Source organism: Podarcis bocagei, assembly GCF_964188305.1.
Source record: "Podarcis bocagei genome assembly, chromosome: 1".
In the NCBI taxonomy this organism is placed as follows: domain Eukaryota; kingdom Metazoa; phylum Chordata; class Lepidosauria; order Squamata; family Lacertidae; genus Podarcis; species Podarcis bocagei.
Genome location: NC_138125.1, coordinates 108,973,982 through 108,997,617, shown reverse-complemented (window position 1 = coordinate 108,997,617; position 23,636 = coordinate 108,973,982). Strand labels below are relative to the sequence as shown.

The 23,636-nt window shown below is 45.9% G+C and overlaps 1 protein-coding gene across 1 annotated transcript in view; it reads right to left on the bottom strand.

Moving 5' to 3' along the window:
* GALNT5 (polypeptide N-acetylgalactosaminyltransferase 5) overlaps positions 1-11,558 on the bottom strand; it is a 39,248-nt gene extending 27,690 nt beyond the window's left edge. The window contains exon 1 of the mRNA XM_081187471.1: positions 9,619-11,558. Within this exon, the coding sequence (XP_081043597.1) occupies positions 9,619-10,934 (1,316 nt within the window). The 5' untranslated portion in view covers positions 10,935-11,558. The remainder of the gene's footprint in view (positions 1-9,618) is intronic.
* Between the last annotated feature and the right edge of the window lie 12,078 nt (positions 11,559-23,636).

Genomic DNA, 23,636 nt, shown 5'->3' with positions numbered 1-23,636 from the left:
GTAAGGGGAAATGTGTGTGCGTCTTATGGAGCGAATGCAGGATGCGCAGCTATCCCAGAAGCCAGAACAGCAAGAGGGATTGCTGCTTTCACTGCACACCGATCCCTCTTGCTCTCCTGGCTTCAGGGATAGCTGCCCAAAGCCTCCTGAGTGCAGCGGGAGCGCTCCCACTGTGCTTAGGAGGCTTCACACCGATCCCTCTTGCTCTCCTGGCTTCACTTCACTGGAGAGGCACTCTGCAGCTTTCCCTCTCTGTGCAGCGCCCCTTCAGCGAAGCGGGAGGAGAAATGGAGCCCCTTCCGTTTCTCCTCCCGCTTTGCTGGAGAGGCGCTGAGCAGAGAGGAAGTGAATATTTTTTTTCTTGTTCTCCTCTAAAACTAGGTGCATCTTATGGTCGGGTGCGTCTTATAGAGCGAAAAATACGGTAGGTACTGCAGACCCCGTTTTTCAAAAGCCAAGCTACGTAGCCCCTAATGTTTGAAAAACTTGGTATCTCTTGTTATGTGAATGGTGTCAAGGACGCCCTGTGTGGGTTATGCGGACCCCCCTGGGGTCCACCGGCCACCAATTTGGCACCACTGATCTAGTCTACAGCCTGTGTTGCTGCTTCTCAGCTTCTGTGTTTAAGAGAGCTCAGAACAAGCAGGGTGGCCAACCTAGTCTTGAAAAACCAAGACGCACAAATGATTTTTCCAGAGCAGTAACTTTTTTTTTAATGGCTTGGCAAGTGCAGTGTGCTATAATGAACTGGAAGTCAGGAGAAGTGAAAGAGCAGGTGTCCTGTGGGTTTTGCAGTATATGGAAGCCAGCTGTGGAGGGCGGCGTGTGTGTGAATCCCGTGGTATAAGCTAAAAAACAGAAAAAGCATCCAGTGGCTATTTAAAGAGAAAACCAATGCATGGCTTGCCTGCACTCCTGACATCCATCTCGCTGCCTGATTAGCATTGCAACAGGCAACTGTTCATTATCTACCTGCACTGTGACAACTTATGGGCGACCAGCAAAAACATGGTAGATAAAAAGCACGTCTAAAAAGCTGTGGAGTTGTATGTGGCAGGGTGGAGTAGCAGATACAATATCAGGACCGGGAAAATATGAGTACATATCCTCCCTTAACCATAGATCTCACTGGCTGACTTGGGGACTTTTGGGGTAATACTTCCTCTCAAGAGTTTTTGAGGGCTGGGTGGAGAAATGCAGTGTTTGAAATTAGCCAGGCGCCAGGTGCATTTTATGCCTGACTATTGACCACCTGCGTCCAAGTGAAGATGGCACCTGACATCACCAGCTGGAGGTCCATGCCTGGGGAGTTTTGGATCTTGGCTGTTTTCTCACACCACATCCCGTAGAATTCTATCAGTTATGTTTTATCTGCACCATCAAAACGAATTTCTGGAAGCGAAACACTTTTTCTGTGCAGCCTGAGCAGGAGCAATGAAAAACATCATGAAAAACATCATAGCTAATTGTTGTAGCTTGCCTTCACTTACTCCAGCCCACTGCCCTGCTCACAGTTGTGCAGAATATTCTTACATTTTGAATGGTCTGTGTCACCATTAAGAAAAAAAGACGTAGGAGTCAACAAATATATATGTGGACTGTCCCTGGATAAAGTTCTCAAAGCTCTTAACCTAGCTCAAGGTTGTCATCCGAACTAGCCAGATGCTTAACTGATAATCAGTGAAAGACAGCCCATCCTTAAAAATAATAAAAGAAGACTTTAGAGCCTTCTTGGCCAAAAATGACAGCTAGACATTTCCTTTCTGGCACCTGCAACCTTGGTTTTAAGGAGCCATTTGGCACCTAGCTTGTGCATATGAGTTTCTAACACTGGAGGAATGGCATGATGTGATACACACACCTTGGAGGCGGAACAGTAAACAAACGGTAATAACAGCAATGTGTAAAACATGCAGCACAGTTTTAAACACAAAAGAGCTCTTAGACCACCTCAAACACAGTCCCTGTTCTCCCAGTGGCCAGCCAGATGCCCACAGGAAGCTGACAGGTAGGACCTGAGCTCAGGAGCACTGTCCCCCTCTAGCGGTTTCCAGCGACTGCTTTTCAGAAAGATACTGTCTCCGATTGTGGCGGCAAAGCACAATGAACTGGACTAATCCTCTTTTAAAGCTGTCCAAGTTGGTCGCTATCACTGCCTCCTTGTGGGAGAGAGTTCTCTCCAGTTTAAGTGTGTACTTCGTGAGGAAGCAATTCCTTCCTGGAAGGTTCAAAATGGAACCTCTGTTAGGCCTAGGTACAATGGGCCAAGAGAAATGTAGTTCCCATAGCTCCTCACATGCCCAGGAGCCATGGGAACTATAAACCTATGGTCCCTTGAGTCTAGGATGTCAGCACTAAGGGACTGAAGGGAGCCCTTCTTCTGAATCTCTCCACTGCTGTCACAACCACTACGAGGAGGGGAGGGTGAAAAACCACACACACAAAACAAATTTCAGAGTCTCATCTAATTACTGTAGTTAAACTAACACTGGGGGCTCCTTAGAACAGAATGCAAGCTCAATACAGTACAGTGGTACCTCTGGTTGCGAACGGGATCCGTTCCGGAGGCCCGTTCGCAACCTGAGCAGAACGCAACCCGCATCTGCGCATCACGATTTGCCGCTTCTGCACATGCGGTCATTTTGCACATCTGCGCATGCGGCGAAACCTGGAAGTAACCCTTTCTGGTACTTCTGGGCCGCCGCGGGATGCAACCTGAAAACACGCAACCTGAAGCAAACGTAACATGAGGTATGACTGTATTCCGAAGTGATTTTCAGTTTGGAAACAGATACAAACAATCCTAGTTTTATTCCGGAAGCGGTGGAAAATAGATTTCTAGTGCACTCTAGTGGCTGCAGGCCGGATGTGTGAAATCCTGTAAGAAAGAAATTACAGTCGTTTCTCCATGTTTCATAGAAGTAGGAATGTGAGAAGATATAAAACGCTGAAACGTTAAGACTCCAGCAATAAGGAAAAACAGCTAAAATGCCTATTTAGCACCAACAATACTTCCTTAGCCGGTGTGTAGCCATTTGTCCTTGTTAATCATGATTATATAAATACACTGTGGAACACTGCGGCCAAAGCAGGCTGCTGAGACTGGGAGCTGCAGGGCCAGTTAAGTTAAAACCTTGAAGTAGGCCAATTGTTTTACTGGCACAAAAGGTACTTTAAATGTAAAATGTAAAAAATGCAAAACAGAACATTGCAACTGCTTCTGAAGCCATTCCCCAGGGACCCCTGCCATGTAAGGTTACATGGGTGGTGACTGGAGAGGGTCTTCTCAGTTGTTGCAACCCAGCTAGGAAACGTTCTCCCTGGGGATGCTTGCTGGCAGCCCAATTAAATGCAAGGACTTTGACCAACGCATCCCTCTCTCCTCCTCCCTCTGTGTTTACTACAACCGGTTTTCGTATTTCTGTTGTGTTCTGTTCTGTTCTGTTGTGTACCACTGTATTATTATGTTTGCTAGTTAGTCGCTTTGCTCTAAGAAATGTCTCAAAGGGACTCCTTTGAGACATTTCTTAGAGCAAAGCGACTAACTAGCAACCATAATAATACAGTGGTACCTCGGGTTACATACGCTTCAAGTTACATACGCTTCAGGTTACACACTCTGCTAACCCAGAAATAGTACCTCGGGTTAAGAACTTTGCTTCAGGATAAGAACAGAAATCGGGCTCCGGTGGTGCGGAAGCAGCGGGAGGCCCCATTAGCTAAAGTGGTGCTTCAGGTTAAGAACAGTTTCAGGTTAAGTACGGACCTCCGGAACGAATTAAGTACTTAACCCGAGGTACCACTGTATTTGCAAAACTTTTGTTGTTGTTGTTAGCTTGTCAAAATAAAAGCCTCTCCTTTCGCTCTACCTAAGCCGGCGAATGCTGATGTCTGCAAAGCAACAAGGTCTGAATGTAGCCCACTAGGCCTATATATCAAGAAGGAACAGAACAAAATCTGCAGATCTGAGGGGGCGATAAAAATTTCTCCCATTTCAATGAATTTGTCATTTCATTTCATGGCAGTAAAAAGGAGGAGGAGGCAAAGGGCTGGGTCAGGTCTGAGTCTTTCCTGCTTGAACAAAAGGCTGAGGGAAAAGCATTTCTCTCCATTCCTATTTGCAATTCATTGGTGGGCCAGATTTGGTGCCTTAAGGGGGGCCTTCGCTCCCTAAGCTCCAATATCTTCAAGGGGATCTTGAGAAGGCCACAGCATCTTACCAAAGAACTTCTCACAGAGTCAATTCTCTCAATTGTTCCTTGAGAATGTTTTATGTGGTTGTTGTTCCCCCCATATCCGTATCTTTGCCTCCCTTGCCTCTGGGACGTTTTGTTTGGGGAGACGGCTGAAATTTCCAAGCAGGCCTCACAGCAAGGGAAGTTAGAAAGAAAGAAAAGAGAGAGAGAGAGAGAGAGAGAGAGAGAGAGAGAGAGAGAGAGAGAGAGAGACGGTGGAAAAGACGCTGGAGAGCTACAGCCGTCACGAGTAGAGAATCTTGACTTGATGAACAAATGGCCTGACCTGGTATAAGGCAGGTACATTCACTGCTGGGCTATAAGGTAGGCGCATAGAAGGTGAACCTGTCATATATGGTGCAAGCATCACCTCCACTTACACAGGGGTTACGTCCCGGGGCCCTCATGCACCTAAGTGTAATTGCATAAAATGGGAGAGCACCCTCTAAAAAGCCTCTAAATCCCTATTCCCCTCTGCTCTCCAGGTCTCTCTCTAATCCAGACCAAAATAACTAGAGTTGAAGCTCTGGAGGCTGGAGGATATGCAGGAAAGTGTCTGTGGTGGCTGCTCCGCTTAGCAGCCGGGGAGGCTGAGAAGCCTAAACAAAGCCTCACTGTGTTATACCAGGATTGTCCTTGCAGTAGAGAAGAGGTGGGGTACCTACACCCCCGGACAATATCACCTGAGTGACAAGGAAGAAGGGGAAAAGGTGGCTGGAGGAAGGGGTAGCAGAACGAGACGCAAAAAAATACAAATAGAAAAGGAGGTGGCAGAAAGAAAGAAAGAAAGAAAGAAAGAAAGAAAGAAAGAAAGAAAGAGGGCCATAACAACTTTGGATTTGGACCTCACCTACCTGGCCCTGCCCTACCCCCAAACAAATTGCTCCTGAGGCAACGTAGCTCTTGGCTACATTCACACCATACATTTAAAACTTATTTCTCCCTCAAAGAACGCTGGGAACTGTAGTTTGTTAAGGGTGCTGGGAATAATAGCTGTCTCTGTATGTGCGAGGGGGTAAACTACAGTTCCCACGATTCCTGGGGGAGGGAGACAATATGTGCTTTAAATGTATTACCTCAGTAAAAGCATTACCTCAAGCCCTGCACTAGGATAAAACAAACTCCCAGGGCATTTTAAATAATTAAAACGTGAGAAGAAGAAGAAGAGGAAGAAGAAGAAGAAGAAGAAGAAGAAGAAGAAGAAGAAGAAGAGGAGGAGGAGGAGGAGGAGTGTGGGTTTTTTTAAAAACCAGCAACATCCACCACCCTAGGCAGATTTTAGAGGAAATACTTGTTTGCCAAAGCAAACTTTTCAGCATGTTCACAGTGGAGAAACTTGTTCAGCGCCAACAATACACTCGCACAACTTCCTTGTCGCACCTGACACAATTTGGCAATTGATTTCCCTCATGGGCAGGAACGTTCCTTCTCCAAAGCTGATAAGCTAAGCAAAAAAGAAAAAAAAGAAAAAAAGAAAACCTTGTGCTCCATATTCAAGGCTGCAAAAAGAAACAGTCTCCCCCCCCCCCCCCCGAGTGAACGAGTGCGTCACTAACTGTTCTGCTAGCTTTGCGGTAACAGTGCAGGCTACCTAATCTGATGGACAACTTTCCAGTTTTCTGTGTGTACTCCGATGCCTGAATTAACACTACCACAGCTGGGCTGGTCATCTTGACCGAGAAAACTGCAGGCTCATTTCCGTAGACACCACTTCTACTTTGGACTCTGACACAGCGCCCTGAGTGCACACGCCCTGCAGATTTATGCTGTTGTGGGACTTTCGATTAAGAAAGAATAGGATAGCGGAACAGCTTACTGTAGTGGCTCAGGCCACAATCCTATGGCCACTTAATGAGGTAATACTCAGGGCCGGACCAGAACATTTTGCTGCCTGAGGCATAGGGTGAGATGGCGTTCCCTCCCGCACAATTCCATATCGAGAAGCTGACAAGACTGGACATCAAACCTTACATCAGCTCTAAAAATGTGAGTCCTCCTATACACCTGAGGGCAGCTAGCTAGCTTAGGGAGCGGCACAGAGCAGGCCATGTCCTGCTCTGCCCTCCCAGCTCCTACCGCCTGAGGCTGCCGCCTCACTCTGCCTAATGGTAGGACTAGCAACAACAGGCACATCTATTCATTGAAAATGTTTTACAAGCCACTTTATCTTATCAAAAGGCAATGTAATCAGTGCTAACGAAACATGACAGATAAAGGGCAAGGAACTAGATCCGGTCAGCTGCCCGGATCCTTCTGTCCCCACCCCCACCCGCCACGTTTCACGTTGGCGGCCCCTCACCTGTAAAACCACCTGGCATCAGAATGATTTTGCGCACGGGGTTTAAAATTAAAACTGGAGGAGGGGAATAAGCTTCTCATGAAACTTTGTAGTGCTATGATCTTCGGAGCTTGCACAGAGCCCATATGCAGCGTGGTGCAAGCACCAACCATCAGCCGATTGTCAGGTGTTCAAAGGGATGCGCGCCGTTCTATGAGAGTCCTGCTGGTCAGCTGATGGCCAGGGCTTGCAAAAAGCAATGCATGGGGCTCCACAAACCCCTTTTGGGCCTAGACACACATCTGACAACATACACGGCCTCTTGGGCAGCTCAGTTGTTAGAGCATGATATTCTTAATCTCAGGGTTGTGAGTTTGAGCCCTGTGTTGGTCAAAAGATTCCTGCACTGCAGAGGGTTGGGCTAAATGACCCTTGTGGTTTCTTTCAACTGTACAATTCTATGAAGGGTAGGGCAGATGGGTGACTTGGTTGAGAAAGCTGAGGGGGTGTTCATTAGGCCTGCGGGCTGGAGGTTCCTCAATGCTGCAATTGGCCAACAATTAGATTAGGGAGCAGGTCCTATTGTAATAAGTATGACTGGCTTCTGAGCAAAACTTCTTCAGATTGTGCTGCTTGAATTCAGTGTAAGGGATCAGTGAAGCTCAAGCATCTTCCCATTATTTCTCCCAGCCCTCATACACTTGAGCAGCGGCTGAGCCACGTCCCAATGTTTGAGTTCCTCCACATCGCCCTTCAAAAGAGTTGACTTTGTCTCCTCTTACAGCAATGCGCTGGATTTGCCTGGGAGAATTCCCCCACTTAATTCTTGAGAGTTTATAATAATGGCTCTCAGGCTGAACTACTGCGCAAACAGAAAATATTAGAACAATCCACAGCCGCTCTGGAAAATATACCTGCCTCCCCCACCTCACTCTATACTGAGTGCCGCAATCAAGAAATGCAGAGAATCAGCTCACTCCCAGCATCAAATCCAGCAAGGAAAGCTCCCTCTTGAAGTGCTTCCTTGCCATTAGAGGAGCTTAACAGATATTCTATATATTGCCAACACATGTCAAAATGATTCACGGTGGAAAAACCTCATCTTCCAGGATGGAGTCCCAGTGTGATCAATGATTAGAGCGATGGACCCTTTGGACCTCCAGATGGCATGGACTACAACTCCCATAATCCTTGACCACTGGACATGCTGGTTGGGGGGGGATGGGAGTTGTAGTCCAACAGCTGCTCGCATGTAGAGGCGCCAAGGAAACCTGATGGAGCCCCTAACATGTACATAGCTGTTTGCTTGTTGGGGCTTTTTGTGCAACACACACTTGGCAGGAGGAGACATGATGTTGGGGGTGTAGCTAAAAGAGCAACCCCACTCTGAATTAAACACTCAATTGCCCTGCATGTTCTTTTTGTTACTGTAATTTTCTTGGGTTACACATAACACCTCAACAGACCCAAGAGCATCCTGTTCCAGACATTTCTTCAATTCTACTGCCACCTAGTGCCCAGGTTAGGTTAGCACTCAACCAAGCCAGGACCTGTTACAGTCATACCTTGGGTTGAAGTAGCTTCAGGATGAATTTTTTCAGGTTGCACTCTGCGGCAATCCAGAAGTAATGGAGCACGTTACTTCCAGGTTTCGCCGCTCGCGCATGCGCAGACACTCAAAATGACTTCACGCGCATGCGCGGAAGCGGCGAAATGTGACCCACGCATGTGCAGAAGCACAGTCGTGTGTTACGTTCACTTCAGGATGCGAACGGGGCTCCAGAACGGATCCCGTTCGCATCCAGAGGTACCACTGTATCTATAGATACAATACAGTGGTGCCTCGCAAGACGAAAATAATCCGTTCCGCGATTCTCTTCGTCTAGCGGTTTTTTCGTCTTGCGAAGCAACCCTATTAGCGGCTTAGCGCTATTAGCGGCTATTAAAGGCTTAGTGGATTAGCGGCTAAAAGGCTATTAGCGGCTTAGAAAAAGGGGGGGAAAGCAAAAAACAACAACGCAAGACTCACAAGACGTTTTCGCCTTGCGAAGCAAGCCCATAGGGAAATTCGTCTTGCGAAGCGCATTGAAAAACGGAAAACCCTTTTGTCTAGCGGGTTTTTCGTCTTGCGAGGCATTTGTCTTGCGGGGCACCACTGTATAGGAAGAACCTATCACCGGACAGTTTATTAATCAAGCCACCGCTATAGAGAACAGTTACAATGCCATGAACTATGAAGCCAGGCAATATAGTATGAAATGTTTCATCCTATATACATCCTATATTCATCCTATAGGTACAGTGATTACCTATCAACAACATGGTCCTGATTTGGAGAGCTAGTGTGAGCCAGAAAACAGGGTTCATTGAGAACCTTAAAGAACTTTAGCTAGATTCTCAGCTTAGCTGCGGGAAAAAGGTAGCATTATTCAGGGACACAGGGATTTGTTTACTATAAGTATATTATTATCATTTTTGCATGCTAGCGTGTGTAAGGCTGGATGTTAAAATTTAAGAAACAGTTATTATAACACACATATTAAATTAACGTGTTAATTTGGATTAATTAAGACTATATAGGATGCTTGTTTCCAGTTGATACTTTAGGTTAAAGTGGGAGCCAGTCTTAAAACTGTGTACAGTGGTACTTGGTTGTTGCACTTAATCTGTTCTGTGAGTCCATTCGACTCCCGGAACTGTTCGAAAACCAAGGTGCAGCTTCCGATTGGCTGCAGACGCTTCCTGTACTCAATCAGAAGCCGCATTGGACGTACAGCTTCCAAAAAACGTTCGCAAACTGGAACACTTACTTCCAGGTTTGTAGCATTCGGAAGCCGATGTGTTTGGGAGCCAAGCCGTTCGACAGCCAAGGTACCACTGTACAAAGGCAGTGCTTGCACCCAGTATATGAAAAACATTGTTGTGGCTTCCTATAAAATGAATGGGGATGGGTTTCTTTTTACGCTAAATGTTAATGTTTCCATTGCTGCTCAAGATTTATTGGCAACTAACGCGAAGCAAGTGGCATAAAATCCATTTGATCACTGGGCAATTCATGCTAGCCCAAGTCTAGACTTGTGCAAGGCAAGAAATCGGGTCTCTTACCCAGCAGGCCTTGTGTCCTCGATGGCTCGGTCTAGTGGAATGAGGTCACTTAGGAAGACATTGAAGTTCCCCTCCTTCCACCTCCTTTTCGCCTCCTCTTCCTTCTCGCCTGGGACCACCGCAGGGCGCCCATACTGACCCAGCGCTTTGGGGTCCCTTGGGGCCAAGGTCCTATCAATAGTCAACACTTTGTGTAGCTTGGCCCTTTCTGTGAAATGGGTCCTATTGGTTTGCCTTGATTGGTCCTGATGGGCGGAACGAGTCCCATCCGCCTCCCCTAGCTCAGCCCTTCCAACTGGAATAACTTTTAGGGTCGCCGCCGCTCCCTTAACAGCGACCTCCTGGGTCGCCCCCGCCGCTCTTGGGCCCTCTTGGATTTTGCCGGCAGTCACTCGCGCCTTTTCCCCGACGGCTCCACGTCCTCCGCCTTCGGGAGCCTGCGCGGCCGCGGAGACCACCCGCGCTCCCTCCTTGCTTATAAGCACCACTTGGTTAGACAGGACGACTTTTGCACCGGCAATTCTGGCCGCCTCCTCCTCGGACAGCTTTCCTGGACGTGGCGCACCCGGAGACTTCTGCGCTGTTTCCGAAGCGGCAGGCAAATCCAGGCCTCCGGGCCGCTTTGCAGGGACATTTGGCCCGTTCAGTAGCCCGGGGCTGCCCCAAGGTCCCCCAGATTTGCTTCCGTTGGTGGGCAATCCAGCCAAGGCGCCTTTCTCCCCTAATCCACCGTCGGGTATAAAAACCGCCGCCTCTCTCCCCCTGGATCCCGTGCTTAACGGCCCGGGCCCTTTGGCGGCGACTTTGCTTCCGACGGCAGGAGCGTCGAGCGCCCGCCCCGGCGACCTGCTGGCAAGAGGCGGCTTTGTGGGCGGCGGGCGAGGGGAGCCGGCCTCCGCGCTCGATTTCTTCTCCGCGGGGGCGGACGGAGCGTGGTTCCGGACGTCGACGGCGGCCGTCCAGTGCAGGCTGGGAGCTGCTGCCGCCGCTTGGGGGGTTGCGCGCCTCCATTGGGCGCCCGGCTTCCCCCTCTTCTTGGTTGGGCCGCCGCGTCCCTTCTCCTCCTCGAGGCCCCTTGGCAGCGCCCCTGGCGGCGCCCGGAGCTGCTCTCCTGGTCGGGCGCCGTCGAAGCTCTTCTCCCGCCAGCCGCGCAGCCTCTCCCGCCGTACCATCTCCTCCTTGAGGACGCGGGTGTTGATCTCGCCGAAGGAGAGGCGCAGCGCTGCCATGTCGAAGAGCAGCCACACCACCGAGGCGGCGAAGATGAAGGCCAAGGCTCGCCCGCTGCCTCGGAAAAGCTTCCGCAGCTTGTTCATCTCGGCAGAGAGAAAAGTTCTCCTCGGGTCGCTCCGGGCACAGCCGGAGGCGCCTCCTGGGGCCCTCCTTCCCCGCTCGAGAGGCTTCCTAGGCCTGCTGCTCTAGCCGAGGCTGCCGCTCCCCGCTGCCCGCCCTGGGCATCTCGATCTAGGGGGAACCTCCGCCGCCGCCGCGCCGGCCGCCTGTTGCTCTCTGCCTGCGTGGCATCGTCTCCGGGGCTCGGCGCGCGCCTCGCAGCCACGCGGCATGGCCCGAGCGCCCCCGGGGCCACTTGCCTGATGGTCTGCCCGCCCGCCTCGCCTCTTCGCCCGGACCCTTCCTGCTCCAGGCTAGGCGCACGCTGCCCTGGCTGGGCTGGGAAGGAACCTTGCAGGCGGCTGCAGCAGATCAGCTGCTGGAGCAATTGCTCGCTTTCTCTCTTCCCGCCTCCCCCACCCCCTCTCCGCTCTCATTCCTCCTCTGTAACCCAACACCTTCCCGGAGCAGCAAACAACCTCCAGCTTTGCAAAGTTCCTGAGAGAGTGCCGCGTGGCTCCTTGGCTGCCGCCGCCACCTCCCGACCTCGACCCGGTTGCGCCTTTGCAAACACTGGCAGCGAAGATCCGCTTTGTGGTTTGAAGCTTGTCACGGGGAAAATTCTCCCTTTCTGATTATTAGTATCGTGATTATTTATTAAATTTGTATTCTTTCCCTTCACCCGAAGATCCCAGGGCGGTTCGCTACAGAAATATGCAAAATGTGAATACCAAATACAATACAGCATAAAACTAAAACCAACCAAGCCTTGCTTCCTCAAGAAAAGGGGTCATTTTTGGGGCACTATGATAGCTTTTTGAAAAAATAGAGTTGCATGCCGTTCTGGGGTACAGTAAGGATTTCCTTTCTCTCTATTCATTTTTATTTTTTTTTTTTTATAAATTTTTATTGGTTTTACAACATTTTTAAGAAAAACAAACAAACACAAACAATAACAAACATATAAAATAGTTTCAAAGATATTTTCATAAACCTCTTTTCTTGGACTTCCCCATACCCCCCCTCTCCGCATCCCAATGTCCATATTTGAACTAGCAACTCCCAATTGTTACTTTCTAATCTCTATCATCTTAGTCCTCTTTTATTGTCTAACCTTGTATCCCTGTACCCTATTGCTTCTGGCAACCACAACATTTTAACATTCATTCAGTTTATAGTAGTCCTTAAGATAGCTTTTAAATTTTTTCCATTCTTCTTCCACCGTCTCTTTGCGTTGGTCACGGATTCTGCCCGTCATCTCAGCCAATGTCATATAGTCCATCACTTTCATCTGCCATTCTTCCAGAGTAGGTAAATCTTGTGTCTTCCAGTACTTTGCGATGAGTATTCTTGCTGCTGTTGTGGCATACATAAAGAAATTTCTATCTTTCTTTGTCACCAGTTGGCCGACAATGCCCAAGAGAAAGGCCTCTGGTTTTTTAGAAAATGTACATTTAAGTACCTTTTTCATTTCATTATAGATCATTTCCCAGAAAACCTTTATCTTCGGGCATGTCCACCAAAGGTGATAGAAAGTACCTTCAGTCTCTTTACACTTCCAACATTTATTATCGGGCAAATGGTAGATTTTTGCCAGTTTGACTGGGGTCATGTACCACCTGTAAACCATTTTCATAATGTTTTCCTTTAAGGCATTACATGCCGTAAATTTGATACCGGTGTTCCATAACCATTCCCAGTCATCTGACATAATGTTGTGTCCAACATCCTGCGCCCACTTAATCATAGCAGATTTAACTGTTTCATCCTGTGTGTTCCATTTCAACAGCAAGTTATACATTCTAGATAAATTCTTAGTATTGGGTTCTAGCAATTCGGTCTCTAGTTTTGATTTCTCCACCTGGAAACCGATTTTCCTATCCTGTTTAAAAAATTCCATTATTTGGCGATATTGAAACCAATTTTCTACTTTGTGCTTCAATTTCTCCTGACTTTGTAGTTTAAACTTGTCTCCATCCTGTTCTAAGATTTCCCCATACTTCGGCCATCCGACCTCCATATTGAGTTTCTTCACTGCTTTAGCCTCCACTGGTGACACCCATCTAGGGGTTTTATTTTCCAATAGGTCTTTGTATCTTATCCAAACATTAAATAATGCTTTTCTAACAATATGATTTTTAAAAGTACTGTTAACTTTGTCATACCAAAGATATGCATGCCAACCAAAAGCATTATTGAAACCTTCCAGATCCAAGATGTCCGTGTTCTCGAGGAGCATCCATTCTTTCAGCCAGCAAAAAGCTGCTGCCTCATAGTACAATTTTAGGTCCGGCAGGGCAAAACCCCCTCTTTCTTTGGCGTCAGTCAGTATTTTAAATTTAATTCGGGGCTTTTTGCCCTGCCAGACAAATTTCGAGATGTCTTTGTGCCACCTCTTAAAGCATTCCATCTTGTCAAGAATCTGCAAGGTCTGAAACAAAAATAACATTCTAGGCAATACATTCATTTTAATTACTGCAATTCGGCCTAACATTGACAGTTTCAGATTTGACCATATTTCTAAATCTTTTTTAATCTCTGACCAACATTTTTCATAATTGTCCTTATACAAATTGACATTCTTAGGTGTTAAATAAACCCCTAGGTATTTGACCTTCTTGACCACTGTCAAACCTGTTTCCTCCTGAAATTTCTCCTTTTCCATATCTGTTAGGTTTTTCCCTAAAACTTTAGTTTTTTGCTTATTCAACTTAAATCCAGCTACCTGGCCAAATTGTTGTATTATTTCTAAGACCCTTTTCGTACTAGTGTTTGGCTCTTGCAAAGTCAATACTAAGTCATCTGCATACGCTCTTAACTTATAATGTTTAGCTCCGACCTGCACACCTTTGACCTGCTGGTCATTTCTTATCATATTCAGCAACACCTCCAGAACCGAAATGAAAAGTAATGGGGAAATTGGGCACCCCTGTCGTGTACCTTTTTCTATCTTAAGTTCCTCAGTCACAACATTATTTACAATCAGTTTAGCTTTTTGTTCAGAATATATTGCAGCCATACCATTCTCAAAACCCTGGCCTACCCCCATCCCATGAAGATTCTTCCTCATAAAACTCCAAGAGATGTTATCAAAGGCTTTCTCCGCATCCACAAAAATCAATACTGCTTTAGTGTTTATATTCACCTCCAGCTTTTCCAAGATGTCTATTACATTCCTTACATTGTCTACTAGGTGTCTTTTAGGGAGAAAGCCTGCTTGGTCTCTATGAATCTTCTCCATCAAAACTCTTTTAAATCTTTTTGCCAAAATGTCTGCAAAAATTTTGTAATCCACATTAAGGAGTGATATTGGGCGGTAGTTCTTAAGTTGGGTCTTTTCAGTCTCTGACTTTGGTATGAGTGAAATATATGCCTCTTTCCACGATTCAGGTGCCCTTTTTCCCTCAAGAATCTCATTACAAACTTCTCTTAATGGTTGAATCAGCCATTCCTTCAGCGATTTGTAGTATCTAGAAGTCAGTCCATCTGGTCCCGGAGATTTGCCCAGTTGCATATTCTGAATGGCAGCCTCTATCTCTTGTTCTGAGATTCTCTGGTTCAAGCCCATCTTACTTTGCTGAGAGATGTTTTGTAATCCATATCTTCCAAGGAATTTGTCTATGTCTTCTTCATTTTGCGGGCCTTGGGTGTAGAGTTTTTTGAAATAACTTAAAAAGCAATTTCTAATTTCATTGGGTTTAGATATGTTCTTTCCATCCACCTCTAGGCTTGTAACTGTATTTAGTTTCTGCCTTTTCTTCAATTGCCATGCCAAAAGTTTACCACATTTATTTGCTGATTCAAAAGTCTTTTGCTTCATTTGCTTTATCTTCCATTCAATCTCTTGGTTCATCAATTCCATATATTGAGTTTGATATAACTTGATCTCTTTTAAAATGTCCTGAGACTTTGGTTTTGTTCTTAATTTCCTCTCTCCTTCCTTTATCATTTCCAAGATCTTCTCTTTTTTCTCATTTTGTTTTTTCCTCTTTATTGAATTTTGTTGAATCAAAAATCCTCTCATAACCGCTTTACTTGCGTCCCAGATCACTCTTTTCTCCACGTCGGTCCTCAAATTTATTTCAAAATAGTCTTTTAGGGTCTTTTGGGCCTTCGTGAGAATCTCCTTGTCTCGAAAGAGGGTGTCATTCATTCTCCATCTAAATTGACCAGTTATTGTGAGTTTCATCTCCATCTTCACGGCGTTATGGTCGGAGCAAGTTTTTGGGCAGATTTCCACTTTCTTAATCTTTGGAGCCAGTCCACTAGTAACCCAGATTTGGTCAATTCTGGTCCAGGTCATCATTGCTTGGGAGAAAAAGGTTCCCTCTCTCTCCAGAGGGTTCCTTGTTCTCCAAATGTCTATCAAGTCCATGTTTTCTGTCATTTCGAAAAAAGTCTTAGGGAGTCTCCCTTCTTTAGTAACTGTTAGTCTTTGTGCCTTGTCCATATTAGTGGAGACCACGCCATTCATGTCTCCCAAAATTATCATATTGTAATCCAGATAGTCCGTCAGAGTTTCATGAAGTCTCTTAAAGAAGTCAGATTTGCCTTCATTTGGTGCATAAACTCCAACAACTAAGAATTTTTCTCCTTGTACTTGTATCTCCACAGCCAGATATCTCCCTTGTTCATCTTTAAATATCATTTTTGGAGCCCATTTCTCCTTCACATATATTACCACTCCTCTTTTCTTAACTTTGTCTGATGAAATAAATTCTTGTCCTAGCCTTTTATTTGTGAGTAATCTCCTGTGGGCTCTGGTTATATGAGTTTCTTGTAAACATATCAAATCCAGTTGTTCTCTATTCAAAATATGAAATACTTGTCTTCTCTTCAAAGGCCCATTCAGTCCATTACAATTCCAACTGAGGAATTGTAAAGCCATCTTGTTATTTTCTTAAGGCTCCTCCAACAGCTCCAAGTTGTTGCTCTTCTTCTGATGGTGGTGGTTTTTGTCCAAACGAGAGATTCAGGATATCCAGTGCTCTCCTCTGTTCTGCAAGTACGTCCACAGTCCCCTTCTGTAAGTCCTCCTGGTATCTTGCCAAAAATTTGTCTTTATCTTGAATTGTCTTTATTTTCACTTTCTTTGCCTTGTAGTCGAATGACAGTCCTTGTGGGAACTCCCACCTGAAGCGGATAGAATTCTTCTTTAACAAAAGAACCAAATCCTTGTAGAAATTTCTTAAATCCAAAATGTATTTTGGTATGTCTTTAAAGATCTGTACAGCTGAATTTCCAATTTGCAAGGCCTTTTCAAAGTGTAGTCCTAAAATTTTATCTCTTTCCTCCTTAGATCTGAGTGTGATCAGACAATCTCTCGGTGTCTTTCTATCTTGCTTTTTACCCAGTCTAAAGGCAGTTGTAATTTTGAATTCGTCCTCCTCAAGGTCCCAGCAATCCGCAAACTCCCGTGTCAAATATTCCACAAGGTTGTCTCTTTCATTCTCCGGAATCAGTCTTAATTTTAAGTTTCTCTCTTTCCTCTGTAACTCCCACAAGGCCAAAGTTGCATCATGCTCATAGACCTTCTTGGCAAGTGGCTCTAATTTCTCCTGCGTCTCTCCAGCAGTGGCTTTGGCCTCTTCGGCAATCTGACGCGTGGTGGCGTTTTCCTCGACCAGTTTGTTTATAGATTCTGTATTCTGGTTTAACCTTGTTGATATTTCTGTTAATTTTTGTGTGTTCTCTGAAGTCTGTTTTGTCAGAGACTCCAGAGTCTGGTTTATCTTAAGCAAAGCTTCTGTCACAGCTTCCATAGAAACGGCTGCTCCTTTGTCTTGTCCTGTTGTTCCAGCTAATCCGGCTGTTGCGCCTGAAATTGAGCCTCTTTTCTTTGCTTGTTGCAGCTGCAACTGTTGTTGTTGTTGTTGTAGCTTGGTCTTAGCTCTTGTAGCTATCTCTTCTTGTGGTCCACTCATGTCAAGGTCAATTCCCACGGGATTTATTCTCCCTTGGAAAATTCCACTGTCTTAGGCCGTGCCGGACTTTACTTTATCCTCTAGAGGGAGCAAATCAAAATGGCCATAGAAGGAAGTTTCCAAATACAAGAACAAAGGAGACAGTCCAAGATGTAGAAAAAAAAGGAGATTAACCCAGTCAGTGTCAATGTTGCTAAGGTCTTATAACTTCCAATTGCTACAGTTACCCAGTATACTGTTTATACTGTTTCTTCTTATAATATACAAAAGTCAGGCACTATGGAAACTTTGTATCAAAGTGTCACTTCACAGGGAAAAGTCAGCTCAGTGTACTAAAAAGGCAGACCGTTTCAAACTTTCAAATAGATGAGATAGCAGAGGTTTTTTCCTCCAAATAAATCATGCAGTTATTAGTCGAATTCACCTCCCCTCTGCCCTGCTTGCTAGAGGGGAGATCAAGGGTCTAAATGTCCGGTTTATATGATCAAAGAGCAGATCTAAACGGATGCAAGTTTAGAGTTCTGTTGCTTTCACTTTCATGCAGTCGGGGGGAGGCAGACTTCCTTTGTTTAAATCTCCCCGTTTTTAGCCCAATTTCTGAAATTTAAAGGGTCCCGATTGTTTTTCCAGCTCTTACTCACGGGAATTCAGTCCAAATTTTCTTTTCAGGAAGGAATCGGCGCTCTCCGCTTATGGCGACGCGGCTTCACTTCGCAGGCTGGGTAGCGACTCTCAGCACCGCGCTCTCTCCCGATGTCGATCCGTAGCCTTTAAAAAGGCTCTTTCACGGTACCGGGGGGCGCGAAGGTGCCCACCGAGTCTCCTTGTTCTCAGGCTTCAGCGCCTGGGATTTTAGGGGTCCCCCGCTCGCCGTAGCGGGTAAGACCCGAACTTGCGAAGCAGTCCTTCTCCGGAGCTCGGAGGTAGGACCGCCATTAAGCGCTGGCACCGACCGGAAGTCCCTCTCTATTCATTTTTAAGATAGGACTTTGCTGTGTCCATTCGCAGCCAGCTCTGCCAGCAATGGAACAAATGGTGTCCCTTGAGAAATAATTTGCTTCTGAGCATGTTAAAAAACCACCCCGCTCCCCACTGCTGAGAAATCGCAGCCAGATGCCTGGAAGAGGGTCTTTTATACACCACCCTTCAGAGATGTTTTGCATAAGGCAGGACTGAATAACTTGTTTTCAACCAAGCAGCTACATTCCCTCAAGAGGAAATTTCTGAAGTCTGTGTTCCAGTGCAGCAGTGGGTGGAGTCAGAGTCAAAAAGTGGTTGGAGCAACAGGTGTGACTCAAGCTTTGTACAATAGGCTACATTCCACCCAGGCAAAAGTCAAAGGTGTATACACCCCCCCCCCATCCCTATTTCTCTACCTTGCTCTATCCGGGCAAGAAAGAGGCACTATTACAATTCAAGGATGCTTTCCACCACTCAGGCAAAAGCACTTGAGAGTGTGGAGCAGGGTCTCTGAGGGCTGTGGCCCAGGAAAAGTCCTGATAGGCCTGGAAGTTTAATACATGCATTAAACTCCTGGGCCTAAGGGTATATTCACATTAGTGGCTTGGAACACAGAGAAACACATCTGCATGTACAGAATTGTTGGCATCAGGGCGAGGATGTCTTCACCCAACGCACATGACTTTTTCAGTTTCCCAGGCCCTGCAACCCCCCTAGAACTCCTGTTCATTTGCATGCTCATCTGCACAGGGACAATGGCTCTCAGGCTATGTTCCCACTACTGCTTATTGCGCATCCAGTTTTCTAGTTGGACTGAAACTGGTTTGAGGCGGGGACACACATCAAACAGCAGTATGTGTGGTTGGAGTTTATATATCACACCACAGGGCAGTTTACAACAAAGTAACACAACAGGTGACATAATATACATATCTAACATATATATATATATCTAACATATATACCACAGTGGTACCTTGGGTTACATATCCTTCAGGTTACATACGCTTCAGGTTACAGACTCCGCTAACCCAGAAATAGTGCTTCAGGTTAAGAACTTTGCTTCAGGTTGAGAACAGAAATCGTGCTCTGGCGGCGCGGCGGTAGCAGGAGGCCCCATTAGCTAAAGTGGTGTTTCAGGTTAAGAACAGTTTCAGGTTAAGTACGGACCTCTGGAACGAATTAAGTACTTGACCCGAGGTACCACTGTATTATGTAGATACTTAATAATATAGGTATCTACTAAATAATACGTGCTTAGTGGCAAGTATAAAAAATGAAGTTAAAATATATATATTAAAAACCCCAGCAACATACAGAAACAGTGTTAAGTGCAAATATCATCTCTGCGCAAAGTAAAAATAAAAATTGAGTAACACAGTTCTCTGCCCTTTCATGAAAACCAAAATCTGCCTGAGGCAGTTGCCTCACTCTGCCTATTGATAGAAGTGGCCTTGCAAGCACAAGGCCTAGGATGCAACATGCTCCAAATGGAGGTTTTCACACTGAGGCTCCAAAAGCCCCCACACCCTACCACAGGGCTGCAGCCTCTGATAGCAACAAATCACAGCGAGTGGCCAGCCCAAATAAAACGGGATGTTTTGAGTCGATTCCTATCTGCCAAATGAATGAATTATTCACAGTGAATGAAGGGGAATACCCTCGCTGTAAATCTGGTGCTTGCATATTATGAATCATGAAACATTTCACAGATGGAAATGGCATGGTCAAACAGCTCCACCGCAAACTTTGCCATCTGGTTTTCCTGCTCAGCAAATACAAACGTGCAGGGTTTGTTTGAACAGACTTGCTCAACATGGGGCAGCAGCCTTTATGGGTATGAACTGGTTAATTAACTTCAGACCACTCTTAACATTAGAAAAATACTGAGGGTCAGCCTAACACCGGAAAGGAAATCTGGTGTAAAATAAAACATTAGATTCTTTTAAGTGCAGGGCTTCAGAAGTGGAGGTTGTTGCTTAGTAATAAAATAAGAAATCAAGGCATCTCAGGTGTCAGAGCAACCTGGGGTCTTCAGAAAGGAATGGATCACATACTTCACTACAGGACAGACACTGAGGTCTACCTCCGAGGGTGTTCTGGCAGTTCCCTCACCATGAGACATGAGGTTACACGAAACCAGGCAGAGGGTCTTCTCGGTAGTGGCTCCCTTCCCTTCCAGGCACTCTACTATTCAATTAGGCCCCAGTGTTTTTGTTACAATCCCCTTCTCAATTAAGTAATCAATTTTAATCTAGCGTTTAAATTCTCAAAACTTTCTTATTTGTTAATTCGAGCAAGTAAACTACTGCTCTCACTTCATTACAAACAGTATTTCTACCTGCAACACACTTGTAATTAACCAACTAGAAGGATTACTGTTAATACCACCAGTTTTCCTATAACTTGATATTGCTGGATAGTTTTGATGAACTGCAAAAGCATTTTTAGTTTGCTTTCTGTTGTCACCCTGGAACTTTTCTTTATTAGTGTCACTTTGTTTTGTACGATTGCTTGCAAATGAAGGGAAACAACTTTTCTGCTTGTATATATTGATAATATAATTTTGGTTACTGAGGACAAACAAAATTTTACAAAAACAAGATTAGGCGCAGGTCTGGCCAGGACGTAGGCATCCTAACTGTAACAAAGGTGACCTGTGTGCTTACTTGCTTGCTTGCTTGTTTAACAGCTGTTGGGAACTTCAAGGTCCCTGCTCTCACTTCTTATGGTCTTTGTACTGGACCTGGAGACTCCAATAGAGAGCATTCCATGTCAAGAAGGAGAGCAAGTGAGCACCCTGTCAAATGACAGGGTAGGAGCTACGTGGAGCAGGGCCTTTTCACTGGTGGTGCCCATTGTATGCCTCGCTCTTCCCAGACCTGCTCTCTTTTGGCCTGTATTTTGGAGCTTTATAATTTAGGAAGACTTTGGAAGAACTGGTTGACAAGTCTTATAATAATAATAATTTATAATAATAATAATAATAATTTATTATTTGTACCCCGCCCATCTGGCTGGGTTTCCCCAGCCACTCTGGGCGCCTTCCATAAAAACCAAAAAACACTAAAATATCACACATTAAAAACTTCCCTGAACAGGGCTGCCTTAAGATGTCTTCTGAATGTCAGGTAGTTGTTTATCGCTTTGACATCTGCTGGAAGGGCGTTCCACAGGGCGGGCGCCACTACCGAGAAGGCCCTCTGCCTGGTTCCCTGTAGCTTTGCTTCTTGCAATGAGGGAACCGTCAGAAGGCCCTCGGCGCTGGACCTCAGCGTCCGGGCAGAACGATGGGGGTGGAGACACTCCTTCAGGTATACTGGGCCGAGGCCGTTTAGGGCTTTAAAGGTCAACACCAGCACTTTGAATTGTGCTCGGAAACGTACTGGGAGCCAATGTAGGTCTTTTAAGACCGGTGTTATGTGGTCTCGGCGGCCGCCCCCAGTCACCAGTCTAGCTGCCGCATTCTGGATTAGTTGTAGTTTCCGAGTCACCTTCAAAGGTAGCCCCACGTAGAGTGCATTGCAGTAGTCCAAGCGGGAGATAACTAGAGCATGCACCACTCTGGCGAGACAGTCAGCGGGCAGGTAGGGTCTCAGCCTGCGTACCAGGTGGAGTTGGTAGGCAGCTGCCCTAGATACAGAATTGACCTGCGCCTCCATGGACAGCTGTGAGTCCAAAATCAGTCGCTGATGTATGCGCAGATTTTATTTGCTGCTATTCTGGGCTTCTGGTGCACCAGGGTTTACACCAGCATAATAGAGTTGACCAGGATGCCTGAAGGGATACATTTTACGAGCTTTCTCCATTATCTGCACAGCAGGGCGTGTTCAGTTAACAGTGCAAAGGCTGAGCTGAAGCATTCCCTGCTGGTTACCTGCTTTCAGCAATAGGGGTCACTGTTTGGTAGAACCCAGTTAGGTTATCTGTCAGGTTCTAGAGCTCCCTATTGGTGACTCTTAGGTAATTCACAAAATACAGAGTCCATTCATAAAACACAGTGTTCAATCATAAAGCAGTAACATAAATCTTCATTGCTACATACTGGGTGTATATTTCAGCAGTTGAACATACAGGTTTATGGCCATGCTGTACTGTAGTGCTTATGCGATGGTGAATAAAAGGTGGCTGGGCTCGTTGTCTCGGGGTTTGGCGGGGGGGGGGGGAGAGGTGACAAAACTGATTTCCAAGAAGTGTCCCCCCCCTTTATTTCTATAACAAGTCATTGCATCTGTACTCTGAATAGTGACATCAGGAAGGTGCAGGGCTTGTCAGTCCAACCCCTGCACAGTCTCATCAGGGCTGACCTTAATGGAATTGGAGCAATTTGCCCAAACTGGGCTCCACACGCTGCTCCTAAGCCCCCCCCCCACCAGGGCAATCTAGATGGATTTCATTTATAAGATTTTGCAGACTTTGGTTGTGAACTGGGGCCCTACAAAAAAAATTCAAGTTGTGCCCCACTGCTTCAAATTGGGCCCCACTGGCTAGCCCTGAGTTTCATAGTTGTTGGGCCTGAGTTGCTCTGTCCTTCCATGAAGTCTTGGGTTTACAATTTTGGGAGAGGGGAGACTGCGGCACTGGGGAGTGGTCAGTCTGGTGAGGCCCCCTAGATTTAGAGGCCCAAGTTGTCCTGCCCTCACATGAAGTCTTGGGTTTGCAATTTTGGGAGAGGGGAGACTGCCTGCTTGGGAGCGGGAGGGCTGGCGAGGCCCCCTAGATTTAGAGGCCCAAGTTGTTCTGCCCTCACATGAAGTCTTGGGTTTGCAATTTTGGGAGAGGGGAGACTGCCCACCTTTGCCCAACTTCTTGTTCTTTGCAGTCCTGCCTCTGCACTACATGGAATTTGTCTCGATGCTAAGCTTACATGAACATGTGTCTTGTGGACCAAGGATGCAATAACGCATGAGTGACTATTAGGTTTCTTTTGAATATTCATGCAAATTCCGTTAAGTATTTCATGCTCACAATTTCATAATTGAACTTTGATTCCAGTGCTTCAGATTTGTACCATTCATGTGGAAAATTTGTCACTTTGCAACTTCACACTTTACCACATTGCCAGCATTTGCCACTTTACTAATGTTTTGTTAGCACTCACATAAGTGGTAATTAGATGTTAGCGTTCTTGCATGCCTAAAGACTTGTTACGTGACATGGAGTAACTAATTATAAGAATAGTTGTTCTGTCTTTCATATTTCCCGATGAATCGTCTAATGGCAAGCATGAGCTGTTCCCTTTCGTAGAGGGCACACATCTCTGCCTGAATATTTATGCAGCTTTTCTCATTTCAGCCTTGAAACCAATTTGGACTGCCTCGTCTGAGGGTGCACACATTTATTTATTTGCAAATATTTCTGTACTGCCAAACATTAAAACAAAACAAAACGGGCAGTGAACAACAGCATAAAACAATCAATTATATCAATAAAGCAAATTACAAATAACAATTAAATGAATCAGATTAACAACACAAATGGATCTTCCCACAGGGAAAGCCTGAGTGAACAAATGTGTTTTAAGCAGACACCTAAATACCATTACTGATATTTGGTGGGAATGCATTCCAAAGAGCAAGTGCCACAACACAAAAAGGCGTGTTTTGTTTTGTTTTTAAGACATAAGACAAACCTTAGGAACATGTAACACTACAAATAGTGTCATTCCTGAGGAACACAACAAGAGGGAAGGGGTATATAGGCACTGGCGGAGGAACAGGAGTGTGCGGGGAGCGCGCCGCCTTCGGTGACCTGATCCTGGTGGGGTGCCATCGTGGCTGCCCCCCCGCCCTGGGCGTCATG